Source organism: Dicentrarchus labrax, unplaced genomic scaffold (genome assembly GCF_905237075.1).
Source record: "Dicentrarchus labrax unplaced genomic scaffold, dlabrax2021, whole genome shotgun sequence".
Taxonomy (NCBI): domain Eukaryota; kingdom Metazoa; phylum Chordata; class Actinopteri; family Moronidae; genus Dicentrarchus; species Dicentrarchus labrax.
In genome coordinates, this window is record NW_026136703.1 from 12749113 (window position 1) to 12772832 (window position 23720).

Consider the following 23720-nt stretch of genomic DNA (forward strand, 5'->3'; position numbering starts at 1 on the left):
GTTGTAAGCATTGCAGGATGGAGATGAGCTTTGGCTCCAGACAGATGAGGGGTGAGTATATTGAACAGCTTGTACAAAGTACAAATTCTAGATTCTAGATTTAGACTTCAAAACTACGGTGTTACTTCTTTATCCATAAATAATGCTTCAAATCCAAAACCCAGATGACAAAATTCAATACATTATGAAGAAGAACACTGCCCCCTAGTGGTTAGTAATCATGCCAAAATTGAAATAACTTCAAACTATTAGAGTAATAATTATCACACTGGTTAACTTGTAAATCATCTTTATTAACTTTTTACAGTATTATAAGAACATTAACAAAGACAAACAACAGTCTACACAAGAAGAGGATCAGGAAACGAACAATAAAGAAAAACAGAAAAAACAATTAAAGTAAACAGTATTTACAAATGAGCTCAACCCTTCTGGACTTTGGTGATAAGTTCATCACAAAGTTTGGTGAGCTCTTCAGCCTCCTTCTCCTGTAAAATAAAATCAGGGAAATAAAAAAATTATTAAGATCATCAAGACCGCTACAAATACACACCATCTAATGTATTATTTATTGTATTATTTTCACTCACCTTCTGGTCCAAGCTCTTCTCCAGTGACTGTACCTTCAGCTGCTCCCGCCGCAGCTGGGCTTGAAGTGCAGATATCTCAGCCTTGTTCTTGGACCGCACCTCAGCAATTTCTTCATTTGCACTGCAGATGAACAATAAGTGTCAGAAACTGCGAGTCTGGCAATTTACACTGTTTACACAACAGTCAGCTTTCTTACTGGCCAATTTTCTCCTCAGCGTGGGCTTTAAGGGTCTGGTAGCGCTGCTCCTCCTTTTTGATCCTGGCGAGATAGTCCTGAGCGCAAGCTTTCAGAGTCTCTTCATTCTGGGGAAAAGGCACAGAAAACATTTTAACAACCGCTTCAGATTTGTTTACCTACGTCTAGTATTTGTGGTTTAGAACAGGGCAAGTGCTCATGTTTTCTAACCTTTTTGTAACCCTCAACAACATCCTTGTACTTCTCCAGTCTCTTGAAGAGGTCAGAGAAAGATCTCTCCATGGTGTTCAGGTCACTGGACACTTGCTCCTTTTCCAGTAGGGCCTCATTGAGCTTCGCCTGGGACACCTCCCTCTCCTTCTCTTGATCAGCTGAATAATACAAGTTAAACAACAAGTTAAAAAGAGCTCTTGTTAAGACACCACTACGTTAGAAATCCTCAAGACTGTGACATATACATCATTTATATTGACTTACCCATCATTTTTGCAATCATGAGCTCAAATTCTGCAATTATTTTCCTGTGTGGGGAAAAAGAAATGTGTCAAATGTCTCTAAACTTTCATATAATTGAATTCAAATGACAAAAAAAACGCAAACAACACACAGCTCACCTCATTTCCTGACCATCTTCAAGAAGCTTTTTATACTTTGCACTCCACTGCTCCTCTTTTTCCTTTGCCTATATGAGAAAATGCACACTTGAATTATTCTGGAAGCTACGTTTAATCAGTGTCATTTAGAAAAGCTTTAAGTTAACCTACACACTACACACAGGGGGGTTTACTTTTTCAAAATGTAAATCTATGTGTTAGTTTGATTTGATTGTAGGGCTTTTCTGTTCATCACAACTGCTACTGAACTAAACAATGTCCCTAGTGTGATCATCTTTAACAAAAGGATTATCCCACTTTTTATGAAATATTAATCTCGGTAAATGATGGAAGATTCAGCTGACACTGACAACCCTGCAAGCTAAACAATCATTGACAATGGCCTGTTAAACACATTCCTTTGATATTAGATGCTCGTGTTTACTCCAGAATGCGCTGTGGTTGAATCAGATTAAACTGCTCCAGGGATTGTTTGGAAAACCAAAGAAACCAACAACAAGGTCTAGTGTGCTTGGTTCAGTCTGTACAATAAAGTACTGTATTCACATACACCCAAACAAAGTGACTTCAAAATGGGGGAAAAAACGTTTCAGCGTTTGAAACAACTGCTGTTTTATGTCAAATCACAAAACACTGAGCGGGACATACTTCTGCCTGGACCATGGCGATGGCTGCATCCATGTCTTTCTGACTATACTTCAGCACTTCAATAATGGCATCCTCCGTGTTTGCTGGCTGGTGGAAAGGAGGGACGAGGCTCTCAAGGATTTGAGGAGTCTAGATAACATTGTAAATAAAATAAAAAGTTAGGAGACGTAGCAAGGACGCATTGACTGTTGTTTCCAACAATGGACAGACTGTTGCAGGTTGCAGAGTGGCTTACTAGTGCTGTGAAATCATCTTGTTGTGGTCTGTTTGCAGTCACTTTATCTCTCATCTGAGGAGCTGCAAGCCTGAATTGGGGTGGGAAAAAAAAAAACTTGTGAAGTGGCCAAAGTGGTTACGTTTCAGACAAATCTCATTTTGTTGTACAGGATGTCCAAAGCAGAACAAATTTAGCTGTAACGTCCAGTGACAGCAAGAGCCGTCAGACTAACTGAAAACAGAAGTACGTCATACTGTGAAACAAAGGCACCGGGGCGAGGGACGTGGGTCTGAGCAGCAGGGCCTGCAGACTTCTTTGGACTCTCTCTCAGGAGGGGGTCAAATTTAAGGTACAAGGACTGTTTCCTTAACGCCGACTCCTTGAACTGCAGACAAGAAAAATACTTAAAAATAAGTTTAGGTCATGTATTGACAATCAAAGGATTTAGTTATTTGACATGCATGAAGTAAGTACTTACACTGCTGGACCCAAACTGTTCGAGGTAATCAATTTGTCCGTCAAAGTCATTGGCCATGACTGGAGATAAAGATCATAGGTTAACATCAAAATCAGCTTTCCATTTAATGATGCTTCACCAAATACATTCCTACTATACACAATGAAGCATTTCTTAAGGGGAAAAGTAATTTAACTTCCATGCAATCACACACCAAACTCTAAAAACCTTGTGGATTTAGACAAAAATAGTGTTATAGCCAACGTTTACTTACACATGGTTCCAGGAACAAACTCGTCATTGAATTCTGACAGGGCCGTCTGTGACTTCTGCTCAGGAAGACTCTCAATGGGATGTTCAGCTTCAAGTTGAAATCCCTTGTGGTGGTCAGAGGGAGCATTGTGTTCAGCATTCTGTCATCCCACAATAACATTTATTGTGAAAAACACACAACCAAAGGAAAGTTAAATAAAAAAGATTTTAGGATTAAATCAAACTTCTCTTACCGCTCCAGGGTTGGGTTCAGCAGCTGGGACACTCTCTTCAGCACTACAGGGGACAAAAGCATACAAACTTTCAGTTAAATTAAGTGTTGCTAAAAAGAGTGTCCACTGCAAATAATGCTCGATACAGACAGATAAAACGTTAACATACCTTGCTGATGATAAGGCTTCCTTCTCCACAGGCTTGTCCGTTTGCTCTGGAATGTCTGCTTCCATGAGATCAGGGCTGGATTTGTTGCTGCCCTTTGGAGAGTTGTTCATGTTTGCTTTTGTGCCAAAGGGATTGAAGTTTGGGTTGTCAAACTTGTCAAAGTCAAGTGAGTAAGAGCCTTTGGAAACCGGAACATCAGCAACATCACCGGCATCAGGCTTCGCTGGAATTTCTTTTGATGGTTTGACGTCAGATACGGGCTTTCCCACTTTAGATTTTAGACCAGGTGGCCTTTTGCCAAATTTCTTGGGTGGTGGTTTCTGTCTGACCTCACCGCTGTCATCGAAATTGAACTCAAGCTTGACCGGTCCCTCCTTGATTGGGGCATCAACTGGCTGGGACACGGATTCAGCAGCTGAAGGTTTGTCAGCATTGGCTGAGATTGGGGCCACTGTAGCTATGGGTTTCACCTCAGGTTGAACAGGCACCTCTTGACCCACCTCGGGCATGTCAACAACATTAGTGGGCTTATTTTCCTTTATCTGCGTCTCCTCAGCAGGTGGATTATTGTCAGGCACCTTTCTCCCGAGGACAGGGGAATTCTGAATTTTAGAGCCACCGGTTTGGAAAGGATTGATTGCATCAAGGTCGTCAAAATCCAAGGTGTAAGAACCTTTCACTGGCAATGGAGCGTCTTCCACAAAACTGCCTGATACTTTGCCTTCATCAACACTTGTAGACATTTGGGCAGGTTGCTTTTCATCAGGTGTGGCAGTGCACAAATCTTGGTCCTCGACTTCTGGGACCTTCATCATCGTGACCACACTGCTGTCTGTGGAGCTGATGTCGGTGGAGATGTCAACCAGCGAGTTTTCCACAGACGGGGTAAATGGAAGCGTTTCATCTAGTGCAGATTCTTTTTTGGTAGGCTCTGCCAAGATATTCTCTTGTTGTGTGTGCTGAGACTCAGCTTGATCTGCAGGAGGGATTTCAACTGCAGGCCTCGCAGGGGGGATTTCAACTGCAGGCCTCGCAGGAGAGAGCATCATCTTATTAGACCCCTGAAACGGATTTATAGCCTCGAGGTTTTCAAAATCCAGCTGATAGCCTCCCTTGCTTTGTATCGGCATGTCGTCATCAGGATAAGATGACCCTTCTGTGGAAAATTCAAGAAGATTAACATCTATTTTTCAGCAATCAGACATTTTTCAGCAATCAGACAATCAGGAAATGGGTCTGTAATGTTGTTAACAAATTACCTTGTTTGGGCTCATCTGGCAGCTCAGTGGCATCTTGTGGTAAAGTCCTGTAAAAACAAAGCAGACTCTCTTGCTTAAATTGATCAGCTATTTCACTGGAGGCTTGTTGCAGTAAGAGAAATGTTGCTTACTTCGCCTTATCCAAATTTAAGGTCTCCATTGCTTTTGTACATTCGTCCACACTTGTCATCTTGACAGACTTCGAGGGAGATAGAATTCTTTTAGTCTGAGGGTCTCTTCTTGGAGTCTGAAAACAAACCTGCATACAAGTGATTTGATCAGTAGAGTAAATGTAAGTTAGTCAAGTTACCTGAATACAAAATTTATTTTCACCACATTTATGTGTAACAAAAGTTAGTATACACATTTTGTACTAGAAACATGCCTGAAACTATCCTTGTCGACCAAGGTGTACAAGTGTTCTGTTTTTGTTTTTTCATTACTGTTGGTTTAAAGTTGTACAGATATATGCTGCAGATTAATTGGGGATGGTCAAACCTCATATGGTCAAAGAATCAAATATATAAAGTTGTCCAGGTTTAACAAAACTATCAATCGCACTATACCAATTCAAGGTAGATATAGGCTTAGCTTGGCGACATTTATAAGTTTATAATGTTCAGCCTGGTGTCAATACAGTGTGTGTGAAAAGAATCCAGAGGAGAAGGGGGACAAAACATCTAAAAAAGTAAACTGATTCTGTACCTTTGCCCCCTTTGGCACAGTCTTGCTGGGCAGGTTCTCTGTCTGGCGCAGGATGGAGGGCCTCCCAGTTGGCTGATCCAGGGCAAAAATGTCGTTAATTGAGCTGTTCTGCTTTCCTCCCGGGCAGACCCCACGATTCTCATCATTCACATCAACTGAACTCATCCTGTAAAAGCAGAGAAACAGACGTACGTTACAGGGCTGAAATGACCCAACTATACTCTGAGGGAGGAGTCATCCTAAAAGCTGCACCTGGTTGATAAGGCACTGTTGGTCGGGGGGGGGTAACTGATATATTCAAAAACATTATCTACATAGAGAAAGATGACATGTAAAGTTAACAGCAGAATCAAGACAAATGTGAATTTACTTATATTGGTAAATCTTGATTTAAAAACAGGAATACAGAAGATTTTTATTGGTGTAATAAACTCCTTCTCTAGATAAACAAAAGGTTTTGCAGGTTGAAAAACTGAACCATTTGTGTCCAAAGAAATTATTTAAAAAAACAACTAGGTTGAAGCTAGACCGGCAATGTTGCTGTGGACTAGGCCAATCTTTCAGCCAGTATTAGCTTATTGCAGATATATGTTGGTACCAGACTAGTTTATATGTTGACCAATAAGTAACAACTGAAGTACAGCACTGCAATCATGACTGAAGTAACAGTGCTTCCATTACATAGTTTGTCCACCAGAGAGCACTAACAAGTTATTTATTTAGTATGTCACTGTTGTTAATATAAATCAGCCAAAACAGCATCATGTAATAAGCAATATATTTGATTTATTAATATAATTGATATTACAGCTTTGAAAGGAGTATTATTTAGGTTATGGTTTAATGTAAAAGACAAAATGCACAAGTGAATGACTTGAACCTGATCTGTCAGCCCTTATGAGACTATAGACCTGTAGACTTGTCCGAACAAAGGTGTAACTAGTTACATTAACAAGGACTCTTTTTCATCAAGGGTCCCAATAAACTATGCTAGTGAGCGAGAATGCACAAAACCTAATTTTATGTAGCCATTGTTAATGTAATGAATGCCCTGTTTATTTCATACAATAACATTTCAAAATGTCTGCTGTGAAAAAGGTCATTATTGGTGAAATCACCTTAAGTGAGTGAAACATTTCCAAAGACTTGGAATGGTTGAATGAGTCCCAGCTGACTTTGAGTTTTAATTTGCTCCAACTTATGTTGGGCTATGAAATATTTTGATGATAATAAATATTTGGCGACCTAGAGTCAACTTTGGATTTTTAGTATTTGAGTAGCAAGTATATAAATATCAGCTATGACAAACTTTAAAACATGTGCTAAGGTATTAACGTCTGTAAACAGTTGCCTAAGGCAGTGGTTTTCAAACTGAGGTCTGGGGACCAACAGGGGTCGTTGTGTGGGTTGTAGGGGATTCCCAGCAATATAAGGACATGGATATTTTAGAATATTTTAACTTTTATCAATTTAAGTTTAAAAAAAAACCAAGGGAAGAAATGTGGTTGGCTGTTTTTATTGACAACAATTTATAGTGATCCCAGGTTGATCATTAATTCACTATGAAGATTGTATCATCTTGAAACCTTGAGTAAAATTACTCGATTCCTCTCAAACTGAGAGTCTGGTCTATAGTGAGGATCCCTGACATGAAAAAGGACTATGATGCTTCTGCAGTCGCTGATACTGAAGGCCGAGACCAGAATGAATCCCAAGATATCCCCTTACACGTCCACACAAATCGTTAATGAACAACATCTTTGTCTTAATGGTGTCTTGGGACCAACGCTGCCAACGTTTTCCATTGATCCGTTAGTCCCTGCTCCTGATGTGTTAGCATACACCACCATCAGAGGGGAAAATACTCAACGTGTATTGTCTACTCAACAGAAACAGCTAAGTTACCGTTAAATTAACGTTAGTGAGGCGTTTGTCATGAAAGTCAAACAAATGTCGACACCCTGTTCAGCTAAGTTAGACTACCATTAACATAACTAGCGTTGACATTACATTAACAACAAAGGCTACGCTAGTTAAGCTAAGTTAACTGTTAACGTTTAAGTTGACATAAAGTGGAGGAAAACTTAAAAACTTAAGATCACTTTTCTTCGAACAGACAACAGGGAGAGGCGTAAGCTCCTATATTATCATCCTATATTCAACACGTACCTCGAAACAGATGCAGTTGGCCGAAAGGATAACGTCTTTCGTTAAAGCATTCAATTGCAGGGTGACCAAGAAGTAATGATGTGATTTTGAAAAAAAACCCTCCCTCGCCTTGTATGGGTGACAACCGTTTGGAATTTAAAAGTCTTGAAACGCACCAATAAAATCGCCAGAAACATTCAAAGGCAACGCGCTTCCTGGTTAGGCAGCCAATCAGGCCAAAGAGCAGATATGATCCAATCGACGACTGCGCCCAAAGGGCCAATATCAAAGATAGTAGCGATGACAAGATGATGCTTTCCACGACTGAAAACTCACCTACACGTAACCATGAGAAAATCCTTTTTTTCGACCCTGGTTTTTAATTGCGACCAGGACCTGAATAATAACACTTTATATATAACAGGATACTAAATTGATCATCTTATTGAGTACATATACAAACTTGATTACTCTGAGGGTGTCAAAACAACAGTAATTTGGATTGAGCGAAGTGGGAAGTGAGGCTGGGAGATTTCTCCCGTTGTCACGAGCACTAGAGAAAGGACCAAAACAAATTTAAATTTGTGGCTTCAAAGAGACAAAAACAGGAAGTGTATTACAGCCTCAGTTTGGATTTAATCCTGCATTTGATTTAGCTTAGCTCGTAATATTCTTGATGGTAATAGTTTTTATTTTAACTTTTAACCATACTGTGCTCTTCTGTATATTACAGTGTACAGTGCTATTGCAGTGTCTTCGTGGATATTATATGATACAGTAGACATTTTAATAACCAGTCAGTAGTAAAGATGGCCTCAAGAGTGAAGTTTTTCAACATTTGGTATAATGCATATAAACTAGTGTTTCTATAGTTAAAGGCTCCTATAGCCCAGCGTTTCAAACCTCTTTGACCACCGTCAGGGGTAGTGAGTTTACTCACTGACAGAAAAGGGGTCTCTTAAAGAAAAAGGTTGGGAACCACTAGTTTAGATCACAGTCCTATCTGTAAATTCTTATGTACAGGCTAATCGAGTCTGTGTGACTTATCAAAGGTTTGGGGATAAACAGGAAGTATAAAGGGGTTTATATTTAATTATCTTCAAGAGGGCACAGACATTGAGTAAATACAACTAAATAAAGCCAGTATGCACATTTCACTATGATCATAAAAAACAAGAAGAAGAGGTATAGCTGACACTTTAATTATGACCAAGAAAGGAACTGATAAATGTGAGGTTTGTAACTGCACAAAAAATGTTGAACTTGAGATTAGGTGTCTAACATTGACAGTATATATAAGGTCTCAAACACTGACAGTATATATAAGGTCTCTGACACTGACAGTATATGTAAGGTCTCAAACACTGACAGTATATATTAAGTCTCTAACACTGACAGTATATATAAGGTCTCTAACATTGACAGTATATATTAGGTCTCTAACACTGACAGTATATATAAGGTCTCTAACATTGACAGTATATGTAAGGTCTCTAACACTGACAGTATATATTAAGTCTCTAACACTGACAGTATATGTAAGGTCTCAAACACTGACAGTATATATTAGGTCTCTAACACTGACAGTATATATAAGGTCTCTAACATTGACAGTATATATAAGGTCTCTAACACTGACAGTATATATAAGGTCTCTAACATTGACAGTATATGTAAGGTCTCTAACACTGACAGTATATATAAGGTCTCTAACATTGACAGTATATGTAAGGTCTCTAACACTGACAGTATATATTAAGTCTCTGACACTGACAGTATAAGATCTCTAACACTGACAGTATACATAAGGTCTCTAACATTGACAGTATATATAAGATCTCTAACACTGACAGTATATGTAAGGTCTCAAACACTGACAGTATATATAAGGTCTCTAACATTGACAGTATATGTAAGGTCTCTAATATTGACAGTATATATAAGGTCTCTAACATTGACAGTATATGTAAGGTCTCTAACACTGACAGTATATATTAAGTCTCTGACACTGACAGTATAAGATCTCTAACACTGACAGTATATATAAGGTCTCTAACATTGACAGTATATATAAGGTCTCTAACACTGACAGTATATATTAGGTCTCTAACATTGACAGTATATATAAGGTCTCTAACATTGACAGTATATATAAGGTCTCTAACACTGACAGTATATGTAAGGTCTCTAACACTGACAGTATATATTAGGTCTCTAACATTGACAGTATATGTAAGGTCTCTAACATTGACAGTATATATAAGGTCTCTAACACTGACAGTATATATTAGGTCTCTAACACTGACAGTATATGTAAGGTCTCTAACATTGACAGTATATATAAGGTCTCTAACACTGACAGTATATGTAAGGTCTCTAACACTGACAGTATATATTAGGTCTCTAACACTGACAGTATATATTAGGTCTCTAACACTGACAGTATATGTAAGGTCTCTAACACTGACAGTATATGTAAGGTCTCTAACACTGACAGTATATATTAGGTCTCTAACACTGACAGTATATGTAAGGTCTCTAACACTGACAGTATATATAAGTTCTCTAACATTGACAGTATATATAAGGTCTCTAACACTGACAGTATATATAAGGTCTCTAACAGTGACAGTATATGTAAGGTCTCTAACACTGACAGTATAAGATCTCTAACACTGACAGTATATATAAGGTCTCTAACATTGACAGTATATATTAAGTCTCTAACACTGACAGTATATGTAAGGTCTCTAACACTGACAGTATAAGATCTCTAACACTGACAGTATATATAAGGTCTCTAACATTGACAGTATATATTAAGTCTCTAACACTGACAGTATATGTAAGGTCTCAAACACTGACAGTATATATAAGGTCTCTAACATTGACAGTATATATTAGGTCTCAAACACTGACAGTATATATAAGGTCTCTAACATTGACAGTATATATAAGGTCTCTAACACTGACAGTATATATAAGGTCTCTAACATTGACAGTATATATAAGGTCTCTAACACTGACAGTATATATTAAGTCTCTAACATTGACAGTATAAGGTCTCTAACACTGACAGTATATATAAGGTCTCTAACATTGACAGTATATATTAGGTCTCTAACATTGACAGTATATATAAGGTCTCTAACACTGACAGTATATATAAGGTCTCTAACATTGACAGTATATATAAGGTCTCTAACACTGACAGTTATATTAAGTCTCTGACACTGACAGTATAAGATCTCTAACACTGACAGTATATATAAGGTCTCTAACATTGACAGTATATATTAGGTCTCTAACATTGACAGTATATTAGGTCTCTAACAATGACAGTATATTAGGTCTCTAACATTGACAGTATATAAGGTCTCTAACACTGACAGTATATTAGGTCTCTAACATTGACAGTATATTAGGTCTCTAACATTGACAGTATATTAGGTCTCTAACACTGACAGTATATTAGGTCTCTAACACTGACAGTATATTAGGTCTCTAACATTGACAGTATATAAGGTCTCTAACATTGACAGTATATAAGGTCTCTAACACTGACAGTATATATAAGGTCTCTAACATTGACAGTATATATAAGGTCTCTAACACTGACAGTATATATAAGGTCTCTAACACTGACAGTATATGTAAGGTCTCTAACACTGACAGTATAAGATCTCTAACACTGACAGTATATATAAGGTCTCTAACATTGACAGTATATATTAAGTCTCTAACACTGACAGTATATGTAAGGTCTCAAACACTGACAGTATATATAAGGTCTCTAACATTGACAGTATATATTAGGTCTCAAACACTGACAGTATATATAAGGTCTCTAACATTGACAGTATATATAAGGTCTCTAACACTGACAGTATATATAAGGTCTCTAACATTGACAGTATATATAAGGTCTCTAACACTGACAGTATATATTAAGTCTCTAACATTGACAGTATAAGATCTCTAACACTGACAGTATATATAAGGTCTCTAACATTGACAGTATATATTAGGTCTCTAACATTGACAGTATATATAAGGTCTCTAACACTGACAGTATATATAAGGTCTCTAACATTGACAGTATATATAAGGTCTCTAACACTGACAGTATATATTAAGTCTCTGACACTGACAGTATAAGATCTCTAACACTGACAGTATATATAAGGTCTCTAACATTGACAGTATATATTAGGTCTCTAACATTGACAGTATATTAGGTCTCTAACAATGACAGTATATTAGGTCTCTAACATTGACAGTATATAAGGTCTCTAACACTGACAGTATATTAGGTCTCTAACATTGACAGTATATTAGGTCTCTAACATTGACAGTATATTAGGTCTCTAACACTGACAGTTATTAGGTCTCTAACACTGACAGTATATTAGGTCTCTAACATTGACAGTATATAAGGTCTCTAACATTGACAGTATATAAGGTCTCTAACACTGACAGTATATATAAGGTCTCTAACATTGACAGTATATATAAGGTCTCTAACACTGACAGTATATATAAGGTCTCTAACACTGACAGTATATGTAAGGTCTCTAACACTGACAGTATAAGATCTCTAACACTGACAGTATATATAAGGTCTCTAACATTGACAGTATATATTAAGTCTCTAACACTGACAGTATATGTAAGGTCTCAAACACTGACAGTATATATAAGGTCTCTAACATTGACAGTATATATTAGGTCTCAAACACTGACAGTATATATAAGGTCTCTAACATTGACAGTATATGTAAGGTCTCTAACACTGACAGTATATATTAAGTCTCTGACACTGACAGTATAAGATCTCTAACACTGACAGTATATATAAGGTCTCTAACATTGACAGTATATATTAGGTCTCTAACACTGACAGTATATTAGGTCTCTAACATTGACAGTATATAAGGTCTCTAACATTGACAGTATATAAGGTCTCTAACATTGACAGTATATATAAGGTCTCTAACACTGACAGTATATTAGGTCTCTAACACTGACAGTATATATTAGGTCTCTAACACTGACAGTATACATTAGGTCTCTAACGTCCACGTCCACAGACAGGACTGTTACTGAAGTCAGGGTGTTGTAACACGCCGGTACAGTAGGTGTCAGTATGGCGGCTGGTTTGGAGGCCGATATCAAACGAAGAAGAAGAGGAAGCCCACTACCCGCCAATTTTGAGCGATGTAAACAGTATCAGCCTCTTTCTGTCTCTGCTATGAAGAATAATTTAAACATTGCGAACATTTCTTTGTCAGCAATGAATTCCGGTGGAAAAGGTATTTATTCATTTATCGAACTATTACGCTGTCAACATGCCACAGACAGACAGACGGACTTACTGACGCTAAGAGTCGCTGTTGTTTGGTAACCTTAGCAAGATAACTTAACTTAACGTTAACCTGTTTGGAAACAGCTAACATTTAACGTTAGCTGACTAAACTGATATGTAGCCATTTTGTACGCAACAATTAAAGGTTTTCTGACTTAACGAACGATAGTAGTGTAACATAACGTGATATACACTACGTATATAACGTATATACCGCTTTAGGGAGTGAAACTAACAAGTAAACAATCGTTAACGATGTTATAATTTTGACAGGCTCTGCCGATTCATCCCAACTTGCTGTCAGGTAATGTACCTTTATGGCTCTTTGCTTGTGTCGTCCAAACAAATAACAACAACTTATACGGTCCTGGTTCAGGGCTAATACCAAATATGTACTGTAAGTTATCTGTGTGGTTATTTTTTTTATTTATAAAGCGATTGTGACTTTGACTATTCGGTTTAGATTTACTGTGTACACCTAATAGTCAATGTACAATTAGAACAGCTACAGTGGAATAAAGATGTCCAGCTGTGGTAACACTTACCTAACTTCAGTTTGTATGTTTTAAGGCTAATGTTCTTACTTTTATTTCTGGTCCTACAGCAGTGACAGCGATTGCATCAAAGTTTTTGTGCGAGTGAGACCTGTGACCCAGGGTACTGGGCTGACCACAGATGGAGATCAGAGTATGTGTCTCACAGTCACCTCATCCAACACCATCCGTCTGCTCTCAAAACCAGAGCCACGAACCTTCACCTATGATCATGTTGCTGACATGGACACATCTCAGGTTGGGAGCACACAGTTATTGTATTATCAACATACAACTGGCATGAGTAAAACTAACTTGAATGTTCAATAGAAACCTGATTTGTGAGCGGGGATGTAGCCTGTACAGCTCGTAAAGTTAGTCCTGGTTGGTGTGTGTGCGTGATATTTATCACTTCATCACTTCTTCAACAGGACTCTGTATTCTCCAGTGTGGCCAAGAATATTGTTGAGTCTTGCATGAATGGATATAACGGAACTATATTTGCCTAGTAAGTGTTTTTTATGATGTTTATTTGCAGTATAAAATTAAGAATATTTTATGGCACAATCACTCTGTGCTGCACTCATTCAGTTCCTTTTCTGATTCCTCTTTTGCTTCTGCAGTGGACAAACGGGCTCAGGGAAAACCTTCACCATGCTTGGTGAGAATTCAATATATTGTTTACATTGTGTAGTACAAATTCTTTAAGATCTAGCAATAGAATAACAATTTTTTTCCTCTCTCGCTCTAGGTCCATCTGAGTTGGATAACTTCACGGATGAACTGAGGGGGGTTATTCCTCGAAGTTTTGAATACCTATTTTTTCTCATCAACAGAGAGGTGGAAAGGGTGAGCTCTAACATATGTGTGTGTTGGTGTTGTGAACCACTATTTCATGTTTGTTTTGTTATTAATTTGGTGCTTTGTTTATTCTTTTTTCTTAAAGTCTGGCCAGTCCAAGAGCTTCCTTTGCAAATGTTCATTTATTGAGATATACAATGAACAAATTTATGACCTTCTGGACACAGCCTCAGCCAGCCTTTTCCTCAGGGAGAACATCAAGAAAGGTTTATTTGTTGAGGGAGCTGTGGAGAAGTTCGTCAACTCAGCAGCTGAAGCCTACCAGGTATATATTGCTTGCTTGTTGTGACACATAGAAGGTTATTGTACTTAAATTATACATACAATACAAAACACTCCTGTCTGACTAGTTAGAGGGGATGAAACGCCTATATTCCTATATCTTGTATCCAGTTCCATCATCATAATGTGAAAAATAATTTTGTGCAGTATAAAGCATTTTTTTTATTTTATTGTTTATTGAGCAGTGTCAAATTATTACCAGGTTAAAATCACATTAAATTGACAATTAATAAACGCAGGGGGCCATCCTATGAAATGTACTGTGAGGGTTTACAGAATTTGTGTTTGAAACCACTTAGGTTCTGTCTATGGGCTGGCGTAATCGACGAGTTGCCTCCACCTCCATGAACCGTGAGTCTTCTAGATCTCATGCTGTGTTCACCATGACTTTGGAGTCCAAAGAGTCCATCAATGAAGTGGTGAACATCCGAACATCTCAGCTGAACCTGGTAGATCTGGCTGGCTCTGAGAGGCAGAAAGACACAAACACAGAAGGCTCCAGACTCAAGGTGAGGTCGCTGAATACAGTCCTATACTGAGGTACTACATTCATGATTTTTTTCTGCTGCTAAACGCTGTTCTCTGCATTTCTTCTCTTTTAGGAGGCCAGCAGTATCAATCGCTCCCTGATGTGCCTTGGTCAGGTGATCATGGCACTGGTTGATGTGTCCAATGGGAAGAACCGCCACATCTGCTACAGGGATTCTAAACTCACCTTCTTGCTAAGGGTCAGTGTTTTGGTGGAGTATGTATTCTGTTGATGTTGCTGTGTGTCAGTGGGGAGTTAACTCCCCTGCAATTATTCAGAATTTGAGTAGATAATATGCACTGCTACAATTACATTGTTATTTCAGGACTCTCTTGGAGGAAACGCAAAGACTTACATCATAGCCAATGTACACCCTGGTTCAAAGTGTTTTGGAGAAACGCTGTCCACCCTGCAGTTCGCTCAGAGAGCAAAGTTAATCAAGAATAAGGTATCTGTCTTTAAACCCAACTCTATATTGTGTTAAACCAGACTTAACTAAGTTCTGGTGATTTCAAAATTAGAGCACCTTATAATCTCATCCTTGTGTAATTATTCTGTCAGGCCATTATCAATGAAGACACACAGGGAAATGTGAGGCAGTTACAAGCTGAGGTGAAGAAGCTGAAGGAGCAGCTTTCACAGGCACTGGCTTCTCAAGCAGTGGACTATGGGAGAGATATGGCGCCAGGCGGACCTGAACTCCCTACGGGTAATGGTACATGGATCTAACGTAATGTCAATCTTAACACACTTAAAGTAACATCCTCTTTAAGCCACTTTCACTATACAGTAACTCAAGCTATGGTATTACATATAAGGTTATATGTTTTTATAAAAACAATTTCTGGCATGTTGCAAAAGTGTAAATCAGCTTTTCTCATCAGGTCCATCCAACGAAATTCAACATAATGTCTCATATAAAGCAAAGTTTATGGCTGCTGTTCGTCTGTGGAAGAAGCGAGAAGAGGAGAAGAGGGTATGGAAAATGTTTTTTTGCATTGTCATTTAATTTTGAAAATGATGTTGCCGTGAGGAAATAATTTTGATACAGGAAAACTTACAGTAATGTTTGACTGCACTCAGATGCTGCTCCAGAAGGTGGCTCAGCTTGAGGAAGCCTGGACCCAGAAAGACAAGTTCATCCATTCCAGCCGAATGATTGTCAGGTTTCGAGAGGACCACATATCTCGCCTTGAGAGGAAATTGAAGGAAGGACAAGGATTACTGTCAGACAAGGAGTCTCAGGCTCTGATTGACCAGCTGAAAGAAGAGATAAAGATCTTGAGAGATCAGGTACAAAATCTAATACCATTTGAGCACTGCCTAACCCACTGCTGATGACAGTATGTTATAATGTGTGGACACTCTGCAGTGTTCTTTTTAGCCCTATAAAGTCACTCTGGACAATTATAATGACAAAATCTATTTCCTCCAAAATCCGAGATGAGTTTCTTCATCATTGCTTACTCTGAAAGGCTCAACAGGATTCTTTAGATCCTCTGTTTTAGTTATTTTTCATGAAATAATGGCCAAAAAGTTGAATGTGTTTGACACACTTTTTTATGTACACCTTTCTGACCTTTTAGGTTGAACATCACCCAAAGATGACCCGATATGCAGCAGAGAACTTCAGTCTCAGACAAGAGAACCGTCAGCTCCGTTCTCTTGAATCAGTGGTGAAATCTGAAGAGGCTGCAGCCACAGTTGCTGCTGAGCTGGATGAGGCCTTCCAGAGGGCCATGGAGACAGAAAGACTCACAGAGAGTAAGATAATAATCAGCTTCATCAGAGAAAAGGTCAAGTAAACGTATTATATCCTATATCTTTATACATCTCATTAAACTCATGTTGCTCCACAGCTCCAGCAGCCTCTTCAACCTCTGTGACTGCAGACGCTGTCTCGGCAGCTACAACTGAAAAGCTGAAGGCTCAGCTGCTTCAGAAACAGTCCGACCTCGCAGCCGCCCTTCATGCCTTTGAGGAGTACAAAGAAGTAACCAAGTAAGGAGGGTATTTAATGAAGAAAACCACTCTTAAACCAGATTCACATGGGCAGTATCCAAAAAAGCTTAGCAGATGTTTGGGAACAAGACCCTCCTAAAGCTAGAAAAATAAGCCAAGACCTTTAGCCATCCTGAAATCCAGTAACTGTAAATAGTGGAAACTTGTGAGCACATAGTGTACAGGCACTTTTCATGGACACATTCTTTTTTTGTTAATAACTGCCGTCTGTACAGTAAAATAAGGCCAAATAGACTTTATGCAGTCATATAATTAGAGAAAGTATCTTAGTTTCCTGACTTCCATTTGGGCTTGTTAATTTGGAAAAATGGTATCATTCTGTTCCAAGTATCTGATGATGTTACAATCTTCCCCTACTAATTAAATCCACATTTGCATACATTAAAATATTACTGCACATCTCTGATTACTAGCTTCAGGAAGAAGCTGTTTTTACTTAGACTATTATAATACATATTTCATAACTGTATGCCTTTTTAGACTTATAAAGTATGTTTTGCAGGGCTTAATGTTGTCTTTGGATGGTGCTTTGTGTTCTAGGAAACAGATGTCTCAGCTTGAGTCTGAGAAAAGATACCTTGACAAGTCCAACAGGCATTTGGAAAACATTTTGGAAGCCACAAACACTTACAAAACACAGGAGGTCTGTGAGCTGAACAGAATTCACGTTGAAACTATTAAGGTGAGTCAGTGTTGAAATTTGTATTCAGATCTCTGTGAGGAAAACTATGACCTCTCTTTATTCAATATACTTATTGAAATATTAATATCATTGCCTTGCAGATTCTATAACAAATTTCTTTATCTTTCAAATATCTATTACATCAGATTCTCACCACGCCCACCAAAGCATACAACTTGCGGTCCCGTATCGTGCCTCTCTCTAGCCCAGACCACCTGAATGGGACAGATGATAATGCAGACGATATTTGGGATGAGCAGCCTCCTTCAGACATGACCGAGATGGCCTTGACTGAGGAACTGCGTCAAGTGCAGGTACAGAAATGGGGATTATCCCTTAAATGTGTGTTCAAAAAATGTCCTCTCATTGTCTCATACGCTCTCTAATTTATCATCAGGAGCAAACTAGTCGTGTCCAGACACAACTGAATGAGGAGGAGCTAAAGAACAGCAAGCTGTTGCAGCAAATTGCCAAACTTGAGGAGCAGATCGCTGTGATATCACAAGAATGTGCCCACAAGGATGAGGTAGAATCTCCTCATGTTTCTCATATACAGTTTTGTCTTGTCTAAATTTAATTTTGAAAAGAAAAAAAAAAAAAAAGCATTGGATCTGCTGGAATTGGAAAAACATGATGTCCTAAATTCAACTATTCTGTTTTCTTAATTGTTCTTGATGCACCTGATGCAGCTGCTGTCTACTGAGCGAGCTTACAAGAACAAAGATCAGCTCAACCTGCAACAAACTGTCAGCGAGCTGCAACAGAGCCTTCAGTCTGAACAGCAAACTGCAGAAGGTAAAGTTCTTAAGTTTCTCCTCTGTATTAATCACCTGTTTGTGCACCTAGACTTTTGCTCATGTTTCTGTCAGAAGAAGGTAGGGATAAGAGTACAAAGTTGATGACTCTTTCTTTCCCTTCCTGTCAGTGCTGAGGAGTGAGATCCGTGATCTACGCCTGGTGCTGCAGTCATCCGATAAGGAGCTGGCCACCGCAAAGAACGAGCTAAGAGACGGCCAGAGTGAGCAGCAGCGAGAGATGAGTGAGCTCTCCAACAGTCTCATCAGCACACAGCTTCAACTTGACAAAGTCCAGTAAGTGTGAATCTAACACCTCTGCATTGTGACTCTTGATCTGATATGTTTATGTGCCCACACCTACCATGTCTTCATCCCAGGCTCGAGTGGGAGCAGCTTCTGGAGCAGCATCGGACACTGCAGGATTCATTTGACCAGCTGCAAGCCGAGGCCAAGTTTGAGGCTGATCAGGCAGGACAACAGCTGCAGGACAGGCAGCAGGAGATTGATAAACTGAAAGCACAGCTCACGGTTAGTGAACTCATAAACTCAACTATTTGTTTATCCTGAAATGTAGGCTGTGATTTCCTATCTGTCTTTTATTTTCTTAAATTATTCTTTTTTTCTATTGTAGGAATTGAGTAATTCTTTACGGACTGAGCAGGAGCACACAAGCACCCTGATCTCCCAGTTAAGAGAAAACAAAGAAAATACATCAAAGTGAGTTTTTTCCAGTCTTTTTGACAGCTTTGTCCTTGTTTTGTTTTATAGTTTATAGTTTTCAAAATAACTTATATTAACATGAGTGACCTTGGTGTATGCCTTCAGAGAACTTATTGAAGTTGTGGAGCAGAATACACAGCTTAAGAAACAAGTCTCAGACCTGACAGTTCAAAATCAGCAACAGGTCAGTCCCAAGAACAGTATGCATGTTTTAAAAATTATAACTATTTGTCATAACAGTAATTACAGCTCAGTTACTAAGCCTGGATGTCCAATTTTGTTTTGAAGGCATCCAAAATTGTTGATCTTGAGCAAAATCTAAACTCTGCCAATGAAATGATAAAAGGCTTGGAGCAGAAGATTGAACAGGACAAAGTAAGCCAGAGTGAATAATTCTCTCAAATTTCTTATTTCTTTAAATATGCAGTGTGTCTTCTATCCTCCTGAATCCCGCCTGTGTATTTTGATAGGACGTTGTTTTAGATCTGATTAACCAAACCAGAGACCTCCGCTGTGAGCTGAGCCAGAAGGACCAGACCATTACCCACCTGTCTGAAGACATCAAAGACATCACAGTACTCTATTCCTCCTCTTATTTCAACCTGTATTTGTCTTAAATAACTTAATTGTTTTCTATAGTTACATGTTCATGCTGTATATAGGTTTTATGTTTGAATTGGTCAGATAATTAATAATAATGACATCATAATAATTATGTCATTGCTTTTCCAGGCCAAGTACAATACTGCCTGCCTTGAAAGGGAGGATATCAGGGAGCAGTACTCTAAGTTGCAGACTGAAATCTGTGACCTGAAAGAAACTTTGGACCGGTGTTTAGCATCCAACAAGATAGAGGTAAGTTTGATCATGTTCATACATTTTGTGTGAATGTTTGTAGATTTACTGCAAGTGATTAATGTTCTAACCAGTTTTTGTAGATAGTAAATAAAAAATAGGCTTATTAATGAAGCTACAATATAGATAATGTCTGTCTGTCCTCAGGTGGAGGTGTTGCAGGAGGAGGTTGTTTATGCCACTGAGGAGGTTGAGAGACTCACTAAGGTCTTAGATGAGCAGAACAGCCTGCTCCAAGCATCTCAGGAGCAAACCGCCAAGAAGGACGTCATGATACAGAATTTACAGCAGAAGGTGAAGTTGTTTTTATATTCAGAGCAAATAATCAGTATCAGTAACATCTTATCAACATTATTAAATACCAACACTCATCTTGTACCAGGTGCAACAACAGCAAGAAGCTGTTGAAAAAACTATCCGAAATGGCAATTTCAAACCTTTTGTTGAGCCGACATTTACACCTAAATCATTACCTCGGGTAAGACTTGTTTGAGGTTTATTTGTTCCTTAATTCTGCATTCACAAATAAAATGTGTGGCCAGTTTAATATTTTTGATTTGCTGTCAGAAAATGCAACATGTACTAATCTTTTTTTTTTTCTTTCTCTCTCTCTGTGTAAAAGACACCCTGCACTCCAGGAAGCTTCAACAGGGATCTGACCCAGGTGCTAGAGAGCCAGGAGAGAGAGCTGGAGAATCGCCGCTCCTCCATGATGACCATGGAGATTCTATTGAGTGAGCTGAATGCGGAGAGGGCTGCCAAGAACGAGGAGATCCAAAGGCTTAAGGTATATCTTTGTGCAATAGTTAAATTAATCCATAGCCATTCAACATTGGACTAAAAGACTAGCCTCTAGACTCAACACAATTTAAAAAGGTTTAAGGTCTTAATGGACTTTGTAGTTCATCAATATTGATACTGTGTTTTCACTGTCCTCAGATGCAGCTGACTGAGAAAGAGATGGTCCGAATGGAGATCCAGGCTTTACTTGACCAGTTTTACACCAAGCAGACCCAGAATGGAAATAATAATGGGTAATAAAGTTTATTCATCTAGTCATTAAGCAGTCAAGTGCCCTAAATGCATCTAATCATCCACTGTTGATGGTGTAAGTGAAATTAATAACGTTATCTTTTCAGTGAGGAGTTGAATGATGCCCTTAAGCAGTCTGTACTTAAAGAGCTACAAGAGGAGAGAGCAGAGAAGGTTTGTATTTGTTTATCTGCTGGTTATTTTCTCTTTATTAGATAATCAATTAATTATTTGTTTCTCATTTGTTAACAGAGCAAAGTCATGCAGAAGCTGTCTGACACCCAAAAAAGGTAAACTCCTTTCGTTATTGTATGCTGTTTCTTAGTTAATGCTTGAGATTTGACAAGCTTGTCTTTTATTTTTTATGTTTTTTGCTGTGCATTAGACTGCAGGCACAGGAGTCTATGGTGGCCCAGTCTCAAACCTGTGTTCAGGAGCTGACCAATGAGCTGAGGAACCGCTGTCTAGAGTTGAGGGAGCTGAACCACCGGATACAGGATGAGGAGAAACTGCTCCAGGTCAGAACTGGACTAGATTAGTACATCTTTGAGTCAAGAACATTTTGGGATGATGTAGCTTTCAAGTATGATGAAATGTACTACAGGCAACTTAGTCAGTAGCTGACATTTAGTATGCATATTCACATTCTCAAGAGGAAGACTGGGAATAAGGGTTTGGGGTTGGTTAATGATATTTCTCTCTGATTAAGGTGGCACAATGTAATATTTTTCCTCAAACACAAGTTGATCTTGAGGCCTTTTTTTTACTTGAGGCATTTTGACCAGTTATATAGTAGGAAACTCCAATGTGCTATTAATGACATTAAAGCCATATTATGCAAGATTTGTCTGTTGCTGTTTGTAAATGCACCATTCAAAGTTGATCCCTCTTCCCCAAGCACAGGTGAGCCAGAGAGCACCTTTGGTCGAAATACATAGAGAATGAACGAGGAGAGGGAGCGACGTTAGCGAGAACAAAGCAGTAAATCAGATAAATAAAACATTATTTTACATTATTGAAATTCTGCAGGAAGGTGCCATATTTCTGGATTTTGTGTAAATTCAGCTGAAGTGCAGCTTCACCATGTCTGCCCTCGGTCAAAAAGACAGTCCTGAGAACTGCAGGGAAAGGGTTGCAAGGCCACACACTTGTAGTGGGTCATAAGGGATGATTGAGAGGTATTATGTTTGTATGGGTATCTACGTTGTTTCTTAGGAAAATCCTGCATAGTATGCCTTTAATGATGGCTCTGTTTGTGTCCCAGTAAAGTGTGACGGTGAGCCAGCATTAACACCAGTTATTATTCATTTTCTCCCCCTTTCTTGTCTATGTTGAGCTATCCTATCCAAAAATATATATATATATATATATATATATATATATATATATATATATATATATATATATATATATATATATATATATATAACAGAGGCTTGTTGGAATGTCTTGCTGTGTGACCGACGGTTTAAACTAATATAAAAAGAGAAAAGCTGCAAATCCTCTCATTGGAAAAACTGAAACAAGAGGGTGTCTGTGACATAAATGATTCATCCATTATCAAAACTGTTGCCTTTTAATCTTCTGTCGACTGAGTACTAATATATTTATCGGTCTTACAGGAAAACGATGTTCTCCGTAAGCAGAACATTCAGCTGTCTGAGGAGAATGGCAAACTTGTGGGGCATAGGAACCACAAACAGAGGATTGAATATCTGGTGAAGCTGAAAAAGGAAAACACCAAGCTTCAAGAGGTAAGTAACATTTCTGCTATCATCAAAGGATGTTTCTTTTTGGTCATATGAATACTGTTAATGACGTCAATCAACTTTTTATTTTGTTTTAAAAGGAAAATGAAAAGCTCAGAACGGAGATGGGCTTAATGCGAGACCACATTGGATGTCCGCCACTGGAGATGACTTAAATTTTTAGGTTTAAAATCCTTTGAATGAAGGTGAACTTGCATCTTTCCCAGTGAAAAGAAATGTTTATTTTATATTTTTACCTACTACTATTAATTTGGTTCACTCTATTAATGGTTTCAAGTACAAAGGCATTGTGATTCATGTTTTTTTGTTCTTTTTTCATTCAGGGAATGTGCTGTAATGATTTTGCTTATATTATAACACCTCCTACAGTTTTTTACGTGGAGGCTTACTGTACCTTTACCTCTGCTATTACAGCAGCATGGCCAGACCAGCTGTGACATAACTTCCATTAGTCATCTTTTCTTGTTAGTTTGCTCTGGGTGTACATTAGTACACCTAGTCACATTGTTCTCAGACCACAAAGCTGAATAATACCTTAATGTGAAAACTGTGTTTTAGGTGCTTATGTCTGGTGCTGTGATTGTTGACTGATCATCTGAGATCTATCCATGGCATATGATTTGATGTATTTTTCCCATCATACTGGGGTATATGTCTTTTTTTTTTAGCATAATGAAAATAATGTCATTTTTATTATTCTTTTTACCTCTAGTAAATTTTAATCTTCATGTTGTGTGATTTTTTTTTTTTCTTCTTCTGAACAGTTAAAGTAATGGGACTGTAA

At 38.3% G+C, this 23720-nt stretch overlaps 2 protein-coding genes across 6 annotated transcripts; one reads left to right on the forward strand and one right to left on the reverse strand.

The window, feature by feature from the left end:
* Positions 1-272: 272 nt before the first annotated feature.
* tacc3 (transforming, acidic coiled-coil containing protein 3) lies at positions 273-7640 on the reverse strand. 2 transcript variants are annotated; one of them, XM_051381202.1, is made up of 17 exons: positions 7511-7640; positions 5342-5507; positions 4768-4895; positions 4637-4683; positions 3378-4533; positions 3230-3272; positions 2998-3100; positions 2745-2803; positions 2521-2651; positions 2285-2354; positions 2050-2178; positions 1402-1469; positions 1265-1308; positions 998-1158; positions 788-894; positions 591-711; positions 273-488 (listed from the first exon to the last, which is right to left on the reverse strand). In XM_051381202.1, exons 2-17 carry the CDS (start codon positions 5504-5506, stop codon positions 423-425), a joined length of 2598 nt encoding a protein of 865 aa, XP_051237162.1. In that variant the 5' UTR covers position 5507; positions 7511-7640; the 3' UTR covers positions 273-422. The 2 variants fall into 2 exon arrangements, with proteins under 2 accessions (XP_051237162.1, XP_051237159.1); XM_051381199.1 differs by having other exon boundaries at positions 2998-3136.
* A 4980-nt stretch (positions 7641-12620) lies between these two features.
* On the forward strand, positions 12621-23664 carry kif15 (kinesin family member 15). Of its 4 annotated transcripts, none has more exons than XM_051381154.1 (35): positions 12621-12801; positions 13128-13158; positions 13459-13645; positions 13819-13895; positions 14011-14048; positions 14139-14236; positions 14334-14513; positions 14830-15039; positions 15133-15258; positions 15385-15507; positions 15621-15774; positions 15944-16035; positions 16143-16352; positions 16646-16823; positions 16919-17060; positions 17622-17763; positions 17910-18077; positions 18161-18289; positions 18453-18558; positions 18689-18854; positions 18938-19088; positions 19192-19277; positions 19386-19464; positions 19569-19655; positions 19751-19855; positions 20013-20135; positions 20283-20429; positions 20518-20613; positions 20758-20922; positions 21075-21169; positions 21275-21341; positions 21420-21457; positions 21553-21685; positions 22790-22921; positions 23017-23664. In XM_051381154.1, exons 1-35 carry the CDS (start codon positions 12636-12638, stop codon positions 23089-23091), a joined length of 4302 nt encoding a protein of 1433 aa, XP_051237114.1. In that variant the 5' UTR covers positions 12621-12635; the 3' UTR covers positions 23092-23664. The 4 variants fall into 4 exon arrangements, 3 of the variants coding, with proteins under 3 accessions (XP_051237114.1, XP_051237123.1, XP_051237131.1); XM_051381163.1 differs by having other exon boundaries at positions 15621-15768; XR_007881147.1 differs by lacking the exon at positions 23017-23664 and having other exon boundaries at positions 21420-21456; positions 21551-21685.
* The last annotated feature ends 56 nt before the right edge of the window (positions 23665-23720 follow it).

Coding starts and splice junctions, on each gene's coding strand:
- tacc3 (XM_051381199.1), bottom strand. CDS start 5,506: ATGAGTTCAGTTGATGTGAATGATGAGAATCGTGGGGTCTGCCCGGGA. Junction 3,137..3,229: donor CTGAACCCAACCCTGGAGCG/GTAAGAGAAGTT, acceptor GTGGGATGACAG/AATGCTGAACACAATGCTCC. Junction 1,470..2,049: donor TCGCCATGGTCCAGGCAGAA/GTATGTCCCGCT, acceptor TTTCTCATATAG/GCAAAGGAAAAAGAGGAGCA.
- kif15 (XM_051381154.1), top strand. CDS start 12,636: ATGGCGGCTGGTTTGGAGGCCGATATCAAACGAAGAAGAAGAGGAAGC. Junction 13,896..14,010: donor AACGGAACTATATTTGCCTA/GTAAGTGTTTTT, acceptor TTGCTTCTGCAG/TGGACAAACGGGCTCAGGGA. Junction 16,353..16,645: donor TAAAGATCTTGAGAGATCAG/GTACAAAATCTA, acceptor CTGACCTTTTAG/GTTGAACATCACCCAAAGAT.